Source organism: Callorhinus ursinus, unplaced genomic scaffold (assembly GCF_003265705.2).
Source record: "Callorhinus ursinus isolate GAN/ISIS: 27379988/994484 unplaced genomic scaffold, GSC_fseal_2.0 scaffold21, whole genome shotgun sequence".
Lineage (NCBI taxonomy): Eukaryota > Metazoa > Chordata > Mammalia > Carnivora > Otariidae > Callorhinus > Callorhinus ursinus.
The window spans coordinates 14050640-14071638 of NW_027397083.1; the positions used below are offsets into that span (position 1 = coordinate 14050640).

The 20999-nt window shown below is 45.8% G+C and overlaps 1 protein-coding gene across 1 annotated transcript; it reads right to left on the reverse strand.

Annotated features, from left to right (window-relative positions):
- Positions 1–17800: 17800 nt before the first annotated feature.
- On the reverse strand, positions 17801–20584 carry FJX1 (four-jointed box kinase 1). The gene has a single exon (XM_025879253.2). It carries the CDS (start codon positions 20275–20277, stop codon positions 18967–18969), a length of 1311 nt encoding a protein of 436 aa, XP_025735038.1. The 5' UTR covers positions 20278–20584; the 3' UTR covers positions 17801–18966.
- Between the last annotated feature and the right edge of the window lie 415 nt (positions 20585–20999).

Sequence of the window (20999 nt, forward strand, 5' to 3'; positions counted from 1 at the left end):
CCTCCGCTCCTGCTCTCTCTCTCTCTATCTCTCTCAAAGAAATGAAATCTTTAAGAAAAAGAAAAAGCTACCAATCTTCAGAATGTGGGACATTCTGATGGCTTACTGGCCAGAGTGGGGTAGTAGGGGCTCACTAAATATCTGGTTAACCGGTCAATGAACGAATGCAGCCACAAGCTCTCCAGCAGTCGGGTGACATTGGAGATCGCCTTTCGTTTTGTACGCCAGTTTCCTTATTATGACTCTTAATGACTTAATTCTGTGATTATCTTTATGCCCTTATAAAAGCACTTTTAACACTTAGGGGCTGTCTCTCTGAAGTTGTATTTTAAATTAATTAAGCAGTATTTAAGAGCCTCCACTGTCTGTGAACGCCAACATGCTTGAGGGCAGTAGGTGGGGCGGTACAGTCCTGTTGGTAGTGACAAGGCTGCCTATCTCCTAGGTTTTCTTTTCTCTCTCTCTCTGGTTTTTTTTTTTTTTCCTTTACTTTTTGTTTTTTCTGCCCCCCTCACCCCCCATCAACATCAAGAGAGAAGGGATGACAGGCCAGTGAAACTGGCAGGACAGGAAGTGAAACCAGCTTCAATGGTGAAAAGCAAACAAATAGTGGTTCTCTCCTTCTTGTCACCTTTCATGCTGAAATCCCCGGAATAGAGTTTCAGGCACCGAGAAGTGCTGGCCCCCCGGACAGGAAGTCCTCCTCTTTTCTCCCTGGCATTGGGTCTTAGGAGCAGCCCATCTCAGCGCCTTGGCATTTGTGGGGAATGTTACATTCTGAGGCAGGTTTTTGTTTTTCTAATAAACACGCGTAAACACACACGCACCCACAGATGCATGAGTGCCTAATATTTAGAGTCAAGTCTGGCAGGTGGAAATGAGCCCCGTTGACAAATCTCTATTTATTGTGTTATTTCACCAACAAAAGCTCAAATGCTAACTAGCTTTGTGAATAATTTGTGGATGGAAATGCGATCATTTTTCTAAGTCAGCCGGTGGGCTCAGCTCATTGCACTCCCCACCTAAAAATAAATTCTCTGGCTGACTGTGAACATACCGATACTTGCGGCAAGTGGAGCAAACTTATGGGGACCATTAAAGTGCCAGGGCATTGGAAAATAACAGGGAAGTGGATACTGATTTGCATTTATGTCATAAAATAACTTGTCACCTTCAATTTATCACAGTAATTGGTACCAGAGGAGAATGTGTGATGCTTACGTTTGGTTCAAAGCCACCTTTCCTCATCTCCCACTCCCTGCCTCTCCCTCTCCTGAAATAGTAGTAATGGGTGCACTTCTAAAGATAAATGATCTTAGACCTCTTCTATATCACTGGCATTTGGGAACTGAGATGCACTGATGTATTCAAGAGTTTAAATGTCACAATCATCCAATGACTCACATGCTATTATTAGCCCCGTATCACAGATAAAGAAACAGAGGCACAGAGAAGTGACTTGCCCAAGGTCATAAAGCCAGTAACTGGCAGAACCAGGATCTGTGCCCGGACAGTTAAGACCCTCGAGTCCATGGTCTTAATCACGGTTACGATCATGGCTGAGGCTATAACGTACATCCTAACAGAAATAGTGGGGGTGACACCAATACCTGGGAAAAGCGCACATCCCCAAGATGTTCAAACTGATAAGAAAAACATACTGCAGAGGACACATCATTTCAAACCAACAGAGAGACCTGGCCAGGTATAAGGAAGTTATTCCAACTGGGGTTAGAAAAATAACCGGTGGTTTGTGGTTATTACCAATGCAGATCAGGCATGGTCCTCTTGATTACAGTGGAGTGCTTTGAATTCTGTGACTTTATTTCTACAAGCTAACCAAAGCCACACATGACAGATAGTTGCTTCTTTATTCGGGAAATTCTCCGGGTCTCTCTCCACTTAGCTTTTGTCAGAGCGTCTATATATCTTAGTTCTGCGAATGATAAGTTGACTTCTACTGATGAATTTGAAAGTATTTCTGGGTTGTGTTATACTGCGTTTCTCTCTTTTTAAATTTGTGGTAAAATACATAAAACATAAAATTGACCATTTAAACCATTTTGGAGTGTAGAGTTCAGTGGCATTAAGTATATTCACATGGTTGTGCGACCGGCACCACCATCCATCTCCAGGACTTTTTCACCTTCCCTCCCTAAAACTCTGTCCCATTAAACACGAACTCCCCATTTTCCCCTCCCCCCAGCCCCTGACAACCACCATCCCACTCTCTGTGTCCGCGAATTTGACTTTTCCCGGGACCTCAGAGAAGCGGAATCACACTGTGCTTGTCTTTTTATGTCTGACTTCTTTCACTTAGCATACCGCTTTCATCCATGTTGCAGCACAAGTCAGAACTCCATCCCTCTTTAAGGCTGAATAATAGTTCACTGGAGGCATAGACCACATTTGGCTTATCCATTCATCAATCAATAGATATTTGGGTTGTTTCCACCTTTGGGCTATTGTGAATAACGCTGTTATTAACATAGGGGTACAAATTCCCTGCTTTCATTCTTTGGGGTATATACCCAGATGTGGGATTGCTAGATCATATGGCAATTCTATGTTTAATTTTTTGAATCTGGGTGTCTTTTGAATACATTATTTGGAGTAGAAGAGGTGTTGACAGGTACCCTGGGCAGTTCTCAGATGTTCCTACAGGACTGCCCCATCATCAGTCCCCAAACTAGTTCAAGGAGCTTCAAGGCAGCTCCATAAAAGCAGGGGGCATGCTACTCAGTCGTTGGGGCTGTTGCCTGCTTTCATCCCCAGTTACAGGTGACTGATTGCCAGAGCTGGGAAAGTAATCCCAAAGATATTAGTATGCAAACCAGAACAGGGAACAGTGTGGTTTAAAACTGTTTCTCGACTGTTTTGCTATAGATACGTGTCTGAATGTGACACATACCCCACCCCCAACACCCCCTCCTCTCTCTGCTGGATGAGCTAAGCCAGGCACATTGGGATGTGTTAACCCTTCCTGAACCAGCATCAGTGACTTCCTCAAAGCATACGATGTTTCAGCAGCCCTGACTCTGAGCAGTGATTTAGCTGAGAAGATGCCAGTTACTGGATGACATCAATTGTTCCGTAATTGACAGACACCGGAAAAGTCTCATTATCACCAATAACGGGAGAACCTCATCCATATCACTCCTGTCAAGGCCGTCAGGTTGGGTCGTGTACGTATCCAAAGAGCCAGCTCTGGCATCACGCACAAGGAGAATCCTGCACTCTGGTGATGCAACTCACCCATCCAGCCCCGTCCCCACAGGGAAAGCTGCAGGAGAAGATCAGAAGTCACCGTTATTCAGAAACCAAACTTAGTATGCTTCTTTATGTTCCTTTAACCTGTTGCTGACCTTCGCAGAGAGAGGAGATTTTCAGAGGAAAAAGTGTTGATTTAGTGCATGAGCAAATGGCAGGAGGCTAGTAGATCCTAAGGAAATGGTTAGGAGGGAGCTCTTGGAGTCATGGAAGTACAGTTGGCCCTTCAGTGGGCACTTGGCAGAGTTACCTTCCTAAGCCACCCAGACAGGGCTCTCTAGGAAAATTACTTCTGGCTGCACTATCGGGGGTCTGCTTAGAGGGAAATATCACCAGGATGGTATGACCATACCATCTGGGCTCTGGCAGCAGACAGACTGGGGCTTACTTAATTATGTCACATGGGGTAAATTACTTAACTTCTCTGTGCCTGTTTCCACATCAATGAAATAAAGAAAATGAGAAAAAAAATCTACCTTGCTTTGGCCATTTATTAACTATATGGGCTTTGGTAGATCAACTCTTAATGAGCTAATGGGTAGAATAACTCCTGTCTCTAAAGGATTGTTGTGAGATGAGGCAAATTTTAGGACAAGTCAATGGTTTGCGTAGGTACTCAATAGTTATTAGACAGGACTGTTTCAAGCTACCTTTCATCCTTTGGTGGTGGATGGGGCATAAATAATCAGAATGTATATATAGAAAATAAAATTTGGACTCAAAAAGAAAAATATCTGTATTGAGTTTACCTTGGGATGTCGCCACTGCCATTTCTGCCAGGATGTTTGAGTCTGAGGCCACCTCCCACACTAGAAGGGAGATGCCTTTCATAATCTGATTCTATCAGCACAGTGTCATGGTTAAGTGAGATGTCCCTGGAGTCAATAATCAGGGATCAGACCATGGCACCTCAGCTTCCAAGCCTTATGATTTTGAAGAATTTCTTGTTCTCTTGTATTGTCAGTCTCCTGATCTGTAAAACAGGGCAAGAATTGTACGTGCCGGGAGCCTGGGTGGCTCAGTTGGTTGGGCGACTGCCTTCGGCTCAGGTCATGATCCTGGAGTCCCAGGATCGAGTCCCACATCTGGCTCCCTGCTCAGCAGGGAGTCTGCTTCTCCCTCTGACCCTCTTCCCTCTCGTGCTATCTCTCATTCTCTCTCTCTCAAATAAATAAATAAAATCTTTAAGAAAAAAAAAAAAAGAATTGTACGTGCCTCAGAGGTCGTGATTAAATCCAATGAGTTAATACCTGTGAAGTGCTTAGAATGGTACCTGGAAGGGAACAATGGAAAATGTTTAATAAAAGTTAGTCATGATTGTTACCCGGAAGCTTTCCTAAGCAGCTACTACAGCCAGAGGGGAGAGGCGCAGCAGGCTCATGCTGACTTCAGTGCGCATCTCTTCCTGACTCTTTGTTCAGGGACAGCACACTGCTAGCCTGAAATTGGCCACGGTGGGAGTTTTTACACCAGGAAAATTGGTGAACACCGCAAATCAGCCTCTCTCCCTTCTTCCTCCCCAAACCTCATTAAACATTTACCAACACACTGCTGGGCACGAGAGAACTCCTGGGGCCACTAAGCCTGCCTTTGCACAGGTCCCGGGGCCAGGAGAGAACGGTGGTGCCAGGAAGGTCAAAGCCTGCTCTCCAATCAAGCTGATGGGGAGAGGCAGATACTCTGCCTCCCCTGACTCTCTAGTCTTCATCCCTACCCATCCTTGTGGCAATGTAGCAGGTGCAATATGTGTTGTCAGAGGCGATCTTTCCAGACATTCCTTCTACCCCTCCTACTTTTTGAATGTTCTTTTTAGTCAGGAATCTTTAATTGTAAGCCACAGAAACAAACTCTGGCACACATAAGAAAAAGAGACGTTCGGGTGCCTGGGTGGCTCAGTCGGTTAAGCATCTGCCTTCAGCTCAGGTCGTGATCCTGGGATCCTGGGATTGAGTCCCGCATCCAGCTCCCTGCTCAGCAGAGAGCCTGCTTCTCCCTCTCCCTCTGCTGCTCGCCCTGCTTGTGTTCCCTCTGTCTCTCTGTCAAATAAATAAATACAGTCTTTAAAAAAATATCCAAATGGTAACAAATGATGCACTCACGGGCTTCAAAGGGGGCTTGAAGTAGATGGTTTTGCACAGACAGGTCCCAGGCAGCTGCAGAGAGTTCTGGTAGAGAACTCCTCCACTCTATCACCAGCCAGAATAAATAGGCTTTAAGCTTTTGCTTTTTTTCTTGCTTAAGAAGCAAAGTTTTAGGAGGAAGAATCCAATTGACTGAGCTGAGACCACATGCCCACTTGTTGGTTATATGAGGGCGTTTAGATTTAGGACTCAATCAAACCACCCACAACAGGGTAATTTCCCAAAGTAAACCAGAGGCACTTGAAGCAATGGACGCCGGGTGGCCACAAGCAAGACAAATGCTCCTTCTACCTGCCAAGTCCTCTGGGGGTGGGGGTGGGGAAATATTTTGTGGTCCCTCTCTGCAAAGGGGGTGCTGTTGCCAACTGAACCTCACATGTGTGGTCTTTCACAGAAGATGCTGGAAGCATAGATCGGCGAAAAACCCCTGAGGCCCGCCAGACTGCAGGACACAATTTCAAGGGAAGAGCTGCCTGTCTTGAGCTTGAACAATCCCAAAGTTCATCAAGTTCAGGAGAGCGTACTTCACACAGTGATCTCCATGCGGGCATTCTCTGGGGAAGGACTCAAGAACTCAATTGGCCCTTTTCACCTCCAATCTCCACCCACCCCCCCACCGCCCCGTTCCTGCCCAGAGTGATTAATACCATGATGGCTTTGATGACAGCTCCACAGGATCCCCAGGGACTTCTAATCTTGGGATGGCAACCCAAGGCTATTTGTTTCCTCCCAGGACCCTGATCATTTCTATGGGCACCAGCTAAGCCCTCGGGAATGTCTTTTGTAAACCTGTCAGAAGTACTTCGGGGCCGTGGTGTGCCTTTTCTAGTTTGAATTTCTTTTTCCTTCTATTGCTCATTGTGATCGATTTCAGAAAGGTGGTTTCATCCTCTTTGGTTCGTTCTTTTCGGGTTTTTTTGTTTGTTTGTTTTTTGTTTTTTGTTTTTTAGCAGTTCTGTAGATGCTGGCCTTGTTTCTTTGACACTATCTGGATGAGCTCCCTTTATCAGCAGATTTCTGTGGCTTGTCTTTGGAGGCATATGCTAAGAAATTGGTTCAAAGAAGAATCGTGAGTGAACCCCCAAAGACATGTGAAACTGGCTTTTCATAGGATGACTCATGGGAAGGGGGTCAACAAGCAAGCTTCTTGTGAACTGATGTGACAGTAACACAGACAATGTGAGGTGTCTTCTTTTATTTTAAGATTTTGTTTATTTATTTGAGAGAGAGAGAGCGAGAGTGCACATGAGCGGAGGGAGGGACAGAGGGAGAGAGAATTTCAAGCAGACTCTGAACTGAGCTCAGAGTCAGATACAGGGCTGGATCTCACCACCCCGAGATTGTGACTCAAGCCGAAAGCAAGAGTCAGACACTCCACCGACCCCGAGCCACCCAGGTGCCCCAATGTTAGGTGTCTTTAAACACAATTATTAAACACGACTATTTTACTATATGAGCGGGTGGAGATGGGTAGAAATGAAACCACTTAATCTGCCTGTGCCTTTACTTGTGTCCTAGGGGTCAGTTCCTAATACTTCCTGCTTCTTTACTACGTGCTAGGCGTTTTTCTAAGTGCTTTACATGTGTTAACTCATAAAAGGTAGGTCTTCTAATTATCCCTATTTTCAGATGAGAAAACTGACAGAGAGCATAAGTAAGTGCCCAAGGTCACAGAGTCAAAAAAATGGAGGAACCAGGGTCAGAACCCAGTCTCTCTCTAGATTCCAGCTCTTTGCTACTAAGCTGTAGCGTCTCCCTAAGGGGAGGGGTCATGTGATCCATCTCCTGCCCTCTGTGCCTGGCACTTGGGCAGGTGCCTGCTTACCTTTGTAGCCTCAAATCCCGCAATTCTCCTTCTGAGACCACACTCTCCAATCACACTGACTTTTCATTTCTGAACGGCAAACTCCTTCTCTCCCAGCCTCAAATATGCAATTCCTTCGGATTAAAACGCTCTCCACTCCCTTTTTTCCCTCTATGCTGGCTGACTTCCACTCATTGCTCTGGTCTCTGTTTAAATGCCACATCCCTCAACCTCCAATGTGAGGTTGTCCCCTATTAACACTCTCATAGGGCCATGTATTTTCCTGTCATCCCATTTATTACAGTAATGATTTGTTCAATGTCTGTCTCCTCTACCAGACTCGACACTCCAGAAGACCAGAAACTATGTCTCCCGTTTTCTGACCTGTTCCCCACCACCTAACACAGTGCTTGACCCAAAGTAAGCAGCCAGGAAATATTTGTGGAAAGAATAGATGCTCAGTGTCTGCTTGCCAGATAAATGAAGGCTTTGAATAAGGCAGGGCAAAGATAGGGCTTAGGATGATGACTCCATTGTTTATTACACCTTATACCCAGAGGGTGTTATTCAAATTGTATAAGGAGCAATCAGAACTTACTGTTGGTCTTAATCCTGGGATACTGGTCCAAGAGACTTCCTGCTCCTCTAGGTGTTCACATGTTAGCGGCTGGATCATGGGTGTAGGGCATTGTTCAGGAGAAGGGCTGGGGTGTTTGGGAAAGTGGGAGAGGCTCTCTGGGCATTCAGGGCAGTAGGCATGTATCAACCAAACTGGAAGTATTTCAACAGTCTAATAACCAACATGACTGTACCGATATATACTGCACATACCTGAGCCATGAGTAATCACTTGAAAATAACCCAACAGGGATTTCCCGTGGAGCACCAGCTTCTGAGTTGCTAAATTTAAAGGCATTACGATAATTTGTATGGTATGAGTCATGCACCCAGGATCATAGCATCGGAAAGGGTACACACCTCCTGTGGAGTTGGGTCATGAATATAGATTAAAGGGAAACTTCAGATAGGTCTCCACTGCAAACACATGGAGGGAAACAGAGCCATTCAGCAACTTTTTTGGAGGACAGCTTTTATTAGCTTGATGACTTGAGAAGTCAGAGATGCTCAACCTCTTCTTCATTAGCATTTTGATGTTGCTAATAGGTCCTGAGAGATGGTCTCACTAAATGATAAAACTGAACGTGCTGCCCCTAGAAGTGCAAGGTCAAGAGGCACGTGTGACAGCCAAGGTGTTGTTTTCTTCCCAAGGTCGGCAGAGCCTGGTCTACGGGGTCAAACAGCCAAAGATCAAGTGGTAATGGCTGGACTTTGCCTAGTTGGGAGCTATGGTGGAGGCAGGAAGCTGACTGCAGATGGAAAGTCATTTTCCCTGAAGTTACTTGACCTTCCTTTAATCTTAAATGTACCAGGCGGAGGCCCTAGCTCTTTTGCCTCAATGTGGCATCACTGCAGCTCAGATGCTGATTGAAGGTCAATCTGAGATACGGGTGTTCCAGAAGCAAATGCTGCCCCCTGGCCTTCTACCACATGGGATTCTTTTTAACAATCCCTCCTCATCCCCAGTCTTCTTATTCCCAATCCTTGCCTTTCGTCTTCTCTTTTAATCATTTTCCTGGCTTATATCTCAAACTTGCCAGTGGCAAACAGAACAGAATTTGTTATCGACTCCTGGGTCACTTGTTTCATGGATTATTTCAGGTCCAATCCTATTAAAGTAAATGTCTCCACTGTGGGGAAATCTCTCTGAATAACCAAATAGGGCCTTTACTCCTCAAGTAAGGGCCAGCTTATTGCAAGCAGAATTTGAGAGCAGGGTTTTAGAAAGAGCTCAGGTGGACTTTGTTTCCAGCAATAATGGCCAACTACATGACCTAAAAACCTTCCCTCTATAAAACTCCTATAAATGTTTTATAAAATATAACAAACATCTTTTTAAACGCATAGCTGAGCTCATAAAAATGTAAGGAAAATCCCCAGGGGGCCAAAACAAAGAATCAAAATCGGAGTGATAGGTGTGAACTGAAACTGGGGCTTCCCTGAGTGTGTGTGTGTGTGTATGAGTGTGTGAGAGAGTGTGTGTGAGTGTGTGTGTGTGTGATCTTTGTAATCAGGTGATTTGGGTTTAATGTGCTTCAGCTGGGGGTGGGTGTGTGGGGAATTTGGATCTTTCCAACACCCTGAATAAAGCTAAGACCCTCAAAAAAATTCTATTCTTCTAGCAAAGGGCAGTGTGAGAAAAGATTGCTTGTCTTAGCCTGAACTCTGGTTGGGGAAAATAAAAGTCTCTGGGAAGGCTCCTCCTGTTGTCATACACGTTTAGTATTTAAATTTATGCTATCATCCAGAACCTCAACTTCCAGGTAAAATAATTAATATAAAAGCGAGCCAGTTTTGCCTTTTACCCTGGGTTGCCTGACACAAGGAAATGACATGTCTTGGGAAGGATGTATGTTCAATCCAAACAAAATGGGAGCATTACAGGTAAAGGCTTGGATGAGCATGAGCTTACCCTCCAAAATTACAAAATACAAAGCTTCTGTGAGTCAGGTGGTCAGATTTGGGGGAAACAAAACAAAACAAGACACCCAGGTAACTGAATTTTAGAGAAACAAAAAATAATTTTCTATACAAGCATATCTCAAATACTGCATGCAGCATACTTATACTAAAAAATTATTTATTGTTGGGGTGCCCGGGTGGCTCAGTTGGTTAAGCGTCTGCCTTCGGCTCAGGTCATGATTCCGGGGTCCTGGGATCAAGCCCCGCATCCAGCTCCCTGCTCCACAGGAAGCCTGCTTCCCCCTCTCCCACTCCCTCTGCTCGTGTTCCCTCTCTCACTGTCTCTCTCTCTCTGTCAAATAAATAAATAAATAAATTTTTTTTTTAAAGATTTTATTTATTTATTTGACAGAGAGAGACAGTGAGAGCAGGAACACAAGCAGGGGGAGTGGGAGAGGGAGAAGCAGGCTTCCCGCTGAGCAGGGAGCCCGACGTGGGACTCGATCCCAGGACCCCGGGATCATGACCTGAGCCGAAGGCAGACGCTTAACGACTGAGCCACCCAGGCGCCCTAAATAAATAAATTCTTAAAAAATTATTTATTGTTTACCTAAAATTTAAGGCTAAATTTAAATTTTACATGGCAACCCTATCTGTGCAAAAGTTAGACATACAAATAGCAGGAGCAGACCACCCAGAACCCCAGACGCTAGAGTAATCAGATCTACATTTCAAGGGATTGAATACATTAACTGATTGAATACATTTTAAAAACGTGAGAAAAGAAGAAAATATTTAAAAAATGGGAGGTTTTGAAAAAGAACTGAATACTACTTTGGAAGACAGTTTGGCAGTTTTTTACAAAAGTAAATCGCATCTTATCGCATGATGCAGCAATTGCATTCCTTGGTGTTTACCCAGAGGAGATAAAAGCTTGTGTCCACACAGAAATCTCCACATGGGTGTTTCTAGCAGCTTTATTTATGATTGCCAAAAACTTGGAAGCAACCAAGATGTTCTTGAGTGGGTGAATGGATAAATAAGCTATAGAACATCCAGACAATGGAATATTACTCAGTACTAAAAAGAAATGAGCTATAGAGCCATGAAAAGACATGGAAGAACCTTAATTGTATATTATTAAGTGGAAGGATTCAATCTGAAAAGGCTACACATGTATGATTCTGGAAAAGGCAAAATTATGGAGACAATAAAGTGGGATTAGAGGGAAGGGAAGAAGTAATAGAAGAAGAAGTAATAGGCAAACACAGAGGGCAGTGAAACTATATGTTTGTATGTTACTATAATGGTGGATACCTGTCATTATACATTTGTTTAAGTCCATTGAATGTATAACACCAAAAGCGAAACTTTATGTAAACATGTACTTTGGGTGGTAATGATATATTAACATAGGTCCATCATTTGTAACACGTGAAAACTTTGGTGGGAAATGTCTGCTGGGAAACTCTGGTTTGGAAATGGTGATTAATGGGGATGCTATGAATGTGTGGGGGCAGGGAGTATGGGAAATCTCCGTACCTTGGCTTAATTTAGCTATGAACCCAAGATTGCTCTAAAAAGAGCAATTTCTTTTTTCAAAAAAGAACAAAAAATGGGGCACCTGGCTGGCTCAGTTGGTGGAGCATGTGACTCTTGATCTCAGGGTTGTGGGTTTGAGCCCCACGTTGGGTGTAGAGATTGCTTAAAAAGAAAATCTTTAAAAAAAAAATAAAAAGGACTTTTGGAAATAAAAATAAAGTAATTGGATTAAGAAAGACAAAACAAAACTTCAGGGATGGATAAAATAGTTGCTTACACACTGTTGGAGAGAGAATAAGTGAACTGGAAGACAGATCTGAGAAAATTACCTGGAGGGCAGGGTAGAAAGATTAAGAGATGGAAAATATGTACTGGAACTTGGGCCATGGGGGATAGAAAAAGATGACCTAACATATGCCCAGTAATATTTCTAGAAGGAGAAAATAGAAAGAATAAGAGAGAGAGAATATTTGAAGAGATAATGACTGAGACTTATTCTAGACTGAAAAAAAAGACTCATTAGATTTAAGAAATACATCATGTTCCTATGAGAGAAAAACAAAAATAAATCCACATCTAAATACATCATAATGAGATTACAGGACACCAAAACCAAAGAGAAGATCTTAAAAGAAACCAATTACAAAAGACCAATATTAAGAAAAAGGGGGGAATGGAAAAAGAAAGGAAGACAAGAGGGAAAAACTAAAAGGTCCAACCTACTCTTTGGTGTTCGATCTGTCTTTGAGCAGCGATCCCACCTCTTTGACCTTAACTGCTTTGAGCCTTACTTTCCACATCTGTAAAATAAATATTCCATCCAAAGTTATCATTGCTAATTCCCTGCAAAATGCCCAACACAAAGAATCATTTGTTAGTACGTGTTCATCAAAAAGGAGTTATTATTGACAGAAGTAATTCCCCATGATAGAAATTCCTACAGCATAACCCCACCCATGAACCCAACCTTAGGGTGATTAATACTTAAGTGTATGTCATATTGCAGAAAGCAGGTGCCATCCCCGCTGCAAAAACAAAAAGCAAAACTAAAAAAAAACAACACCTAAGCTTAAACCACTATCATGGGACTCAAACCTCCCTGCAATCTTGTCAGCAGGATGTCTTCAGAATTACTATAAAAAAATCTCTCCTTTTGTAGCTTCCTTGTCTTCAAGACTTCTGTAAATTCAAAGATAAACCCAAGACCAACTTGTAAGCCTTCTTTGACCTCCCTCCAGAGCAGTTTACAAAGTCCTGCAACATGGTCTGCAGTACTTTCCTCTGTCATAGCACTGATCACATATTGTCTCTGCTCGATAACATTCCAGCTCCCTCAGTAGACTCTAGGCAACTTGAAGGCAAGCACCTCACCATATCTTCCTCACCATTGATTCCACAGTCCTTAGGACATGAGCTGGGACTTTTTAGGAGGAACTTGAAAAGTTACTGTATCTTCAAGAGAAAAGAAATCGGAAGTTAGGGATGGAATTCATTTACAGAGTTGCTGTACATAAACACATGGTATTTTTCTAAAGTTGAAAAGGATTCTAGAGAACATCTAGTCTTCCCATTGCTTTTCCAGATGGGAAAAATGAGGAGTTCCTCAATTCGTCTGAAAATCTAAGGCTATTTATGAAATGGTGGAAATCAGACTCAAATCCAGCTTTACCAGTTCCCAAATGGTATTGCTTATGTTCTATCATGTTGCCTCTATGACCAAGATCATGGCTGTGTAAGTGAAAGAAGCCAGGCACAGAAAGACAAATGATGTGTGATTCCACTTATGTGAAATATCTAGACTAGGCAAATTCGCAAAGACAGAAAGTAGATTAGAAGTTACCAGAGGCTGGGAAAGGAGAATCGAGGAGTTACTGGTTAATGATGGCAGAGTTTTTGTCTGGCGTGACAAACATGTTTTGGAAATAGATTGTGGTATGGTTGTATGACATCGATAATAGAGTATCACTGAATTGTACACTTAAAACTGGTTAGAATGGCAAACTTTATGTTATGTATATTTTATCACAACTAAAAGAAAAAAGAAAAGAGATCATGGCTGTGGTCATAACCTGCTCGCCTTGCTTCTCCAGGCCATTTGTAGAATGGGGACACGTTCTTTAATGGGTATTAAAAAAAAAAAATCATTGAGGGTAGGGTGTAAACAGGCAGAGATAATGCATGATGTAGGACCATCAAATTAAAAGTGACATTTCTCTATTATTAACCCACAATTTCTCAGCAAAGGAAAAGCTCTAAGCTGGCACTGGAAAAATGCCAGTTCCATAAGCGATTTAATTTTTCTGGATAGGGTATAAAATAACTGCGAAAACCATAAGAGGTACCATATGGCACCAAAGAAAGGGGGAAAAAGAGTTCTTTCTTGTTGTTGTTATTACTCAATGAACAATTAGTTCTCTATTCTCCTAAACACATTAAGGTGCTGTTAAGAGAAAAATTTCAAAAGTGTCAAGAAGACATATCCTAAGTGGAAATAAAGTTGAAAAGATAAATAAAATGAGCATTCCTTTAGCTATATTTGGTGGAGTCCTGCAGAGAAAAAATATTCCAGCTGGGCAGCATTGAGACAGAGTTTATTAATGCAGTTTCCCCCACAGCAGGACATAGAAAGAGAAATTGGTAAAACAGTCACATTAAAAAATTATGACTCCTACATCTGATCTTTATGAATACACAGAAAAGAAACTGTCCTCTTGAGTCGTCCTTGGGCCATGTTAAGGCAGAGATGCAAAGGATTTTTTTCCCCCTCCAAAGCCTCACAACAGCACTATTTGCTCACACGTGGTTGGAACAGACTGCAAGTTACTTTCCACATTAAGGGACTCTTAAAGGTGTTTATAAGCAGAACTTAGGGAAGATTTGGAGCAGTTCTCCCAAATATATTTTGAAATAAAGCACTTCAGTCTTCTGTTTTTTAAAGAGTATACCAAATTGAAGCCTGTATTCCTTTTGGGGAAAAATTGTAGTCAGTGATAAACTGGTTATAAATGGAATTCTCTGGCATCTTAGAGCTGGAAATGAGCTTACCCATCATCATCTAATTCAGTGTTTTGCAGGGGCTAGTCTATACCCCACTAATGAGTTATGAAATCAGTTTAGAGGGTCACAGCTAACACTGGGAAGTAAAGGGAGAGGAGGGATAGACTAAAATTGAATTGAATATTAAAAGCATTTTGCATATACTGTTTTGAGAAACTTTTGTTTCAGCTGTATGCCTCTGTGTGTGTGTGCGTGTTTGTGTGTGTGTGTGTGTGTTCTTCTTTGTGTGTACATGCTGGTTCACAATGTAAAGTGTATGCCTTACTGTGAGTTCTGGTCAAAAAAATGGGAAAGTCAAACAATGTACTCCAACACTTTCTGTTCCAGGTAAGACACCTGGAACCAGATGGGGGGAAATGACTTTCTCAAGTGACATGTGAGTCAGAAGGAGCCCCCGGCTCTTGACTCCCAGGATCCTTAACGTTCGACTCTAATGAGGGAAGCATACTTAGAGGTGGGTGTCAACTCTTGCTCTGTGGTTTCCATACCAACCCTGCAGCTGGCATTCTAGTCTCTTCTGGAGCAATGGCTGTGCTTCTGGATCAACTGGACTCCCCTTTCTCCTTCACTACTAATTCTGCCAACCTTTCACCATATAGCATCTGTGGGTCTGTGAGCTGGAGCAGGTGTGGGGATGGACAAATAATCTGCGCTTGGGCTTGGATGATCCACGACTACTGGATAGCTCAGAAGGTGCAAAATGCCACAGCTCACTGCAGCCTGGAGTTGAAGAGCCACGTGAGAAACAGAATCACAGCCTCCCTGTGAAAAAAGAGGGGGTGCCTGTGACCACTCGCATAGAAGACATTCTCAGAAAGGAGACAACCAGCTGACAACTGTGGGCTTTAGGTAATTCCTGCCAGACTCATGCACTCTGGCTGGTCTTCCTGAGCCAAAATAGAAGCATGCAGAGAGTGTTCTATAATTGCAAAGATAAAGAAGGATTATGAATGTGGATCCTGCCTGCGACTCAGAGCGCCTCTGATTTTGACTTAGAGGAGAAAGTGACCTCCCTCACCAAGGAACAAACACTTATATTGTGTTTATTATGTGCCAGGCACTGTTCTGAGAATATTAACAAATATTTACTCCTTTAATCCACATAATCAACCTTTAAGCCTTACAGGGTTCTTCTAGCTGCAGCCATAGGCAGGTTGAGAAGAGTTGAGATGTGTTAAAATAATGTGTTTTCCTTCCTGACTCGAAGACAGGAGGGCAAATACTCTTAATAGTGTAGAACTATGTCACTGATGAAGGGAATTAATCAATACTCAAATCCAAGGAGAAAAGGTCAACTGCCTATTTTGTCTTGGCAGAAGGAATCGAGAGGAGGATTGTTCTTGCAAAGAGTCATCACTTTTTGATGCTTTCTAGAAGTGGTGATGGATCTGCAAGAAGGCATTTACTTAAAAAATATTACCCTCCTGTATTTGGAGGATAGCTGCTTTGGTGCGAGGCATCTGCTGGGGTGCAGAAACCACACTTGCAGACCCGTGTAGAGATCAGACCTGTGCCCTGGGCCTTATCCAGTGCTTTGCATAGTGGCGGGAGGCGGTCCTTGGTACTTTGCTGAATTCATTTATTACCACACTTCAAACACTGAACCTGACCTTGGAAACTGCTAGGTTTGGCTTTGATGATGAAAATTAGTCGGGGTTTACTGAGTGTAAGAAGGGCAAGAGGTTTTTTAAAGATGAAGAGGAAGTGGAATTTTTTTTTGAAGTACCTATTACATGCCCCTTATGTTTTATATGTTAACATTAAGTCCCACAATACTCTGATCGAATTTCCATTTCATAGATGAGAGAACTAAGTTAAATGATTTGCTGAAAGTAAATAGGTAAGGGACAGAATTCAGAATATATTTTGCCTGCAGAATCCATTACTCTTTCCACATCATGCTGCAGCCTGAAAGTTTGGGTTTTCTTTTCTTCTTCTTTTTTTTTTTTTCTGAAAAATTATTTGGCCCTACCAGTATTCACTGACCATGGCAAATCTTTAATTGATCTTTCCATGCCATGGCCTACCAATTATCCACAAGGAATAGCAACAGTTAAAGCCTGTTCTCTGTAATTAAGTCTGGGTTCCCTTACCAACCCCACCATGTAATTAAACTTATTTCTCAAACAGGCAGATATGGTTCACTAAAGAATCTGAGAAGAGCCATTTAAATTATGCTTAGTTTCTTGCTTTGGGTTAATGGCCAAGTCTGGGCTTGGAACTGAAGTTTAAGAGGAATGTAGGGAATGTTGCTGGCCCAGAACTCACCAGGGTTGACTCTACACGGGAGTCAGGGTGTATTTCCTGCATGGTCTGTGAAACTTATTTCTGCTTATTGTTTTCCTCGATGAACATGTTGGGCAAAAATGCAGGTTGCTAAATATTTATCCTTTTCTGGAAACAGCCTTGGTTGACTTAGGCAGCAAATCTCACATAGTTATCAATCATCAGAAATGGAAAATGTTTCTTTTTGAAGGGTGTAATTATCAGAGGTCTCACATGAACAATGTCTTAAAAAAAAAGATATTTCCCATATCAGTACATTCTGTGGCTGTACTAATGAAAAAATTTGGCTTGTCCCACAAAGTTTATGGACTTCACTTTTTTTTCAGTTGAAGTAAGATTTGACTTAGCATCAGGCACTGAAAGTGTAAGGATAGTATTAAATAGTGAAATTATACAGGCTGTGTTGTAATGTGGAGTGAGAAGGGGAACCCACAGAGATTCAATTATCCTCAGGAGTCTATAAAACCCTAGGTTTACAAATGCACATCAAATAAATAACTATTAGAGTAACCAAAAGTTGCTTTGAGTTAAAAGTCATTAAATAAAAATAAGATAATACGCAAGATCACTTGGACCCAGACATCAAATAAAACGTCAAGATAAAACACCAGTGGGTTGTAAAACAAACACAAACCAAACCCCTCTCTTCTTCCCCCATGGGTCAAAAAAGGAGCTTAAGACAATCCGAAAGTATTTCTAAGTTTGCAGTCCCCAAAATGTAAGGAATCAAAGGTCTCATACAAAGTACTGCCCACTTTCTTGGTCTCACCATGACTGTTATAGGGGCTTATGCAATTAATACCTGGAAAAAAACCCACACAACCTCTTAAGAGGGTTGGATGAGTCCTGGTCTCCTGGATGCAATGGAATTTATGCCAGGAGATTTTTTTTTTTTTATGCCAGGAGGTTAAAGAGAACAATTAATTTATGACTTTCTCTGTTTGCAATATGTGCTCCGCTTGTTGTCTGTACATATTGTGATGCATGGTAATTACAATGCTGAAAAAAATGTGCAACACGTGCCCATTGTAGTTAGGCTTAAAAAGGGGGCATTTGTCATTTTAGTCTGCACATCTGGTTCTATCATATTTGCCAAATGATTAATATAGGAATATATCACAGTGAAATCCTTTTATATCAGTTTTATTTGCCAGGAAATAGAATCCTTTCCTCTCCCTCCCCCACATTCTCTACTGAACTCTTGAAATTTCCTGCACTACGGTTCATTTGAGTGAACAGGACAGAGAAACTGCTCTTGTCTTTGTTCAATTCTGTTAGTTCCGGTAATCACAACTGGGATATATATGCATCCTTTGTTTTAAAAAGCACACACACAAGGGAGAAACCCTAAAGCTTATTCTAAAAGCAGGTAGGGCATCAGAGATCTCCCACAGTTAAAACCACAGAAATTAAATTCTAAATTTTAAACTCCCTTTTATTGAAATATAAGTTTGTTTAGTATATTTACAACACACTTTATGCACATATATACACAGAAGGCAAATTTTGTCAAATAAAAAAGTTTTTCTTAATAAAAAACTAAAATAAAAACAAAGTAAAGTGCATGAAACTCATTTTCTTCTGGTGAACATCATCATTGTCAAAATTTTGGTCGGAGGGGAGGGGGGAGGAAGAAGAAATTCATTACTTGACTCAGTGCAATACGGCCGGTCCTGCATTTGTAGCCTTTAGGCCAAAAAGACATGGGGTAAGGAACAAGTCAGACAAATTGTCAGGGTCTGGAGGACCCCCCCCTCCCGTTCTGAAGGTCTTGCTCTCTTTGTCCTATCGGGAGCCTCCCCCACCCCTTCCTAACAGTGATCTCACCATGAACGGTGCTGGAACAAAGGCAGAACACAGGAAGGGGGCTCCACCAGCCAATGTCACAGCCCTGCTCCGGGGCCACCAGCGCGTATTTGGGGAGAAAATGCACAATTAGCTCAACGGCTCAAATAGAAGTTTTCCTTTTTCGGAAAGGGGAATGAGGGGGCCAGGGAATGGGATGCATCTCCCACAGAGACGGCCAGCCGGGGGCCAGACTCCGGCCGCCAGTTTCTTCGGATCCAAACTCCGTGCTGACGCAGGGCAGAATCCTTTTATAGGCTGGGCGGAGGGGCTGTTACACTTCTCGCCCCGGTGAGCTCGTCCTCCCCGAACTTGGGAAAGGAAACAGCGCGAGGCTGAGAGAAAGGGGCAGGTGGGTGAAGCCGTGAAGTTTCAGCCTCCATGCCGCTGGGGCCACTGGCTGGGCGTTGGCCGGTCCCAGGCGGTGGCCGAGGCGACGGCCCTTCCCCCATCATCCATTCCCCAGCCAGGGGGTCTCTCCCTCTCTTCTTCCGGGGGACGCTAAGTCCCCGGTCGGCGGCCGTACTTGGCCTTACAGTGCAAAATGTGCTTGGCGAGGAAGTCGAGGCGGCGCTGCAGCAGCTGAGCGTGGGGATCGGCGAGCGCGGCCAGCTCCGGGAAGCGAGGCTCGTGGTGCTGGTAGAGGCGCAGCAGCCGGGCGGCCGCGTCCTGGCCGCGGTGCAGCTCTAGGACGCGCCGCGCTGTCCGCTCGCGGAACACGCACACCGACTGCAGCAGCGGCTCGTTATACTTGTCCCACATGCCCGCCACCCGGTAGCCGTGCACCAAGCCCGCCTCGTTGTCCAGAAAGACCAGCGCCCCGCCGGGGCCGCGGTGCAGGTTGCTGGTGGCGCGCTGCATGACGCGCGGGTCCCACTGCAGGCTGAAGAGATTGCTGACAAGCCGGTCGAAGTTGGCCGTCAGATAGTCGAAAAGGATCAAGTCGGTCCACTGCACCAGGTCCACCAGCTCCGCCTGGCTGCGGTTGGCCAGCTCGTCCCCGGCGGCACGCAGGGGCCGCAGCTGGCCGTCCTCGGAGCGCCAGGGCGCGGGCACCACCACGTCGGTGAGGTTGGGCAGCCAGCGCGTCAGGCTCACCACGCTGCCCTCCGTCCAGTGCGCCGCGCGAAGCTCCTCCTGCACCTGCGCCCACTGCGCGCCGCGAGCCTCCACCCGGGCCAGTGCCAGCGGCGGCACGTGGCGCTGGAGGCCCAGCAGGCGCGCCAGGTAGTAGGACAGGGCCTCGCCCTGTATCTGCTCAGGGTTGATGCCGTAGCGCACGCAGGCGCGGGTGCCGTCGGAGAAGCGAGCCAGCCGGTTGGAGCTGCGCCCGCAGCCGCCGCGCTCCAGGGCCACCACCCGGGCGCCGCGTGCCGCCTCCAGCCACGCCGCCGCCTGCGACTCGGAGAAGCCGCGGGGCACCTGCTCCTCCAAGCCGCGGCTCCAGAAGACGCCCCCGTGCACCGCGGCGCGCCCCTCGGGACCCGGCCGCCCGGCTGGCACGTGCCGCCCGCGCTCACCCGGTGGCCTCCGGGGCTGGCGGTCAGCGCCGGCCGCCAAGGTGAGCAGCGCCCGGAAAGTTTTCAGGGAGCCGCCGCGGCCGTCCCGCGCCAGGGGCGGGGGCAGGGGGAAGCGAGGCGCGGGCCCCGGGCCGCCGCTCCCGGCCGGGCGCCGGGGGAGTCGGTCTTCGGGCGGCTGGGTGCGCGGCGGCAGGAGCCCGCCCCACAGCGCCAGCAGCGAGCCCAGCGCCAGCAGCCAGAGCCCCGCGGCGGCGGCGGCGGCGGCGGCGGCGTCCCGCATCCTCCTGCCCATGCTCCCCCCCCGGCCGTGCCGGGGCCGCCGCCGCTTCAAGCCGAGCCCGGGCGCCCGGGTCCCCGCGGCGAGGCGGGCCCGGCAGCGTGCTGGCTCCGGGGCTCCGGGCGCCTCAGCCTCATCGTGGCCGCGGGGCTCTGCCCGGCGCTCTGCCCGGCGCTGGGAACTCGCCGCGCCGCCGCTTCCCAGCTGCTTTTGTATTTCGCTGTGAGACCCTCGGGCGGGCGCGATTCACAGGCGCCCGGACCACGTGGGAGCGAGGGGGCTCCCCCTCCCCCTCCGCGGCCGCCGCTCCCCGCCCCCCACTACCCCCGCCCCCCACTACCCCCGCCCCCTTCCCCTCCTCTTCCCCTTAAAGCGGCGATGGCTCCTTCGGAGCGGGAGAGGCGGCTCCACTTCGGTCGGGGACTTCGGGGCCTGGTGGAAGCCGGGCTAGCGGCGCCCGCGCGGGGGCGTCGGAGGGGGCGGTGCCGAGCCAGAGCTGCGCGGGGAGAGGGAGGGACGTGCCTCTGGTCCCGGCGGGGGTCGGAGTGGTCGCCTGGTACGGGGCAGCGCCTGGCCTCCTGCAAAGTTCCGAGTGACCCCTGTCGCGCTCCGGGCGCCGCCTGGCGCGGGTTGGGCGGGTCCCTTCGCCTCGTTGGTTTCCGATGGTGTGATTCACCCTGCCTTATGTAAATCTACGGGAAGCTCCGAGCCACAGAGAATGTGACTCCAGCCCAGTT

Excerpts from the sequence above, each read along its gene's own strand:
- FJX1 (XM_025879253.2), bottom strand. The coding sequence starts at position 20,277 with ATGGGCAGGAGGATGCGGGACGCCGCCGCCGCCGCCGCCGCCGCCGCG.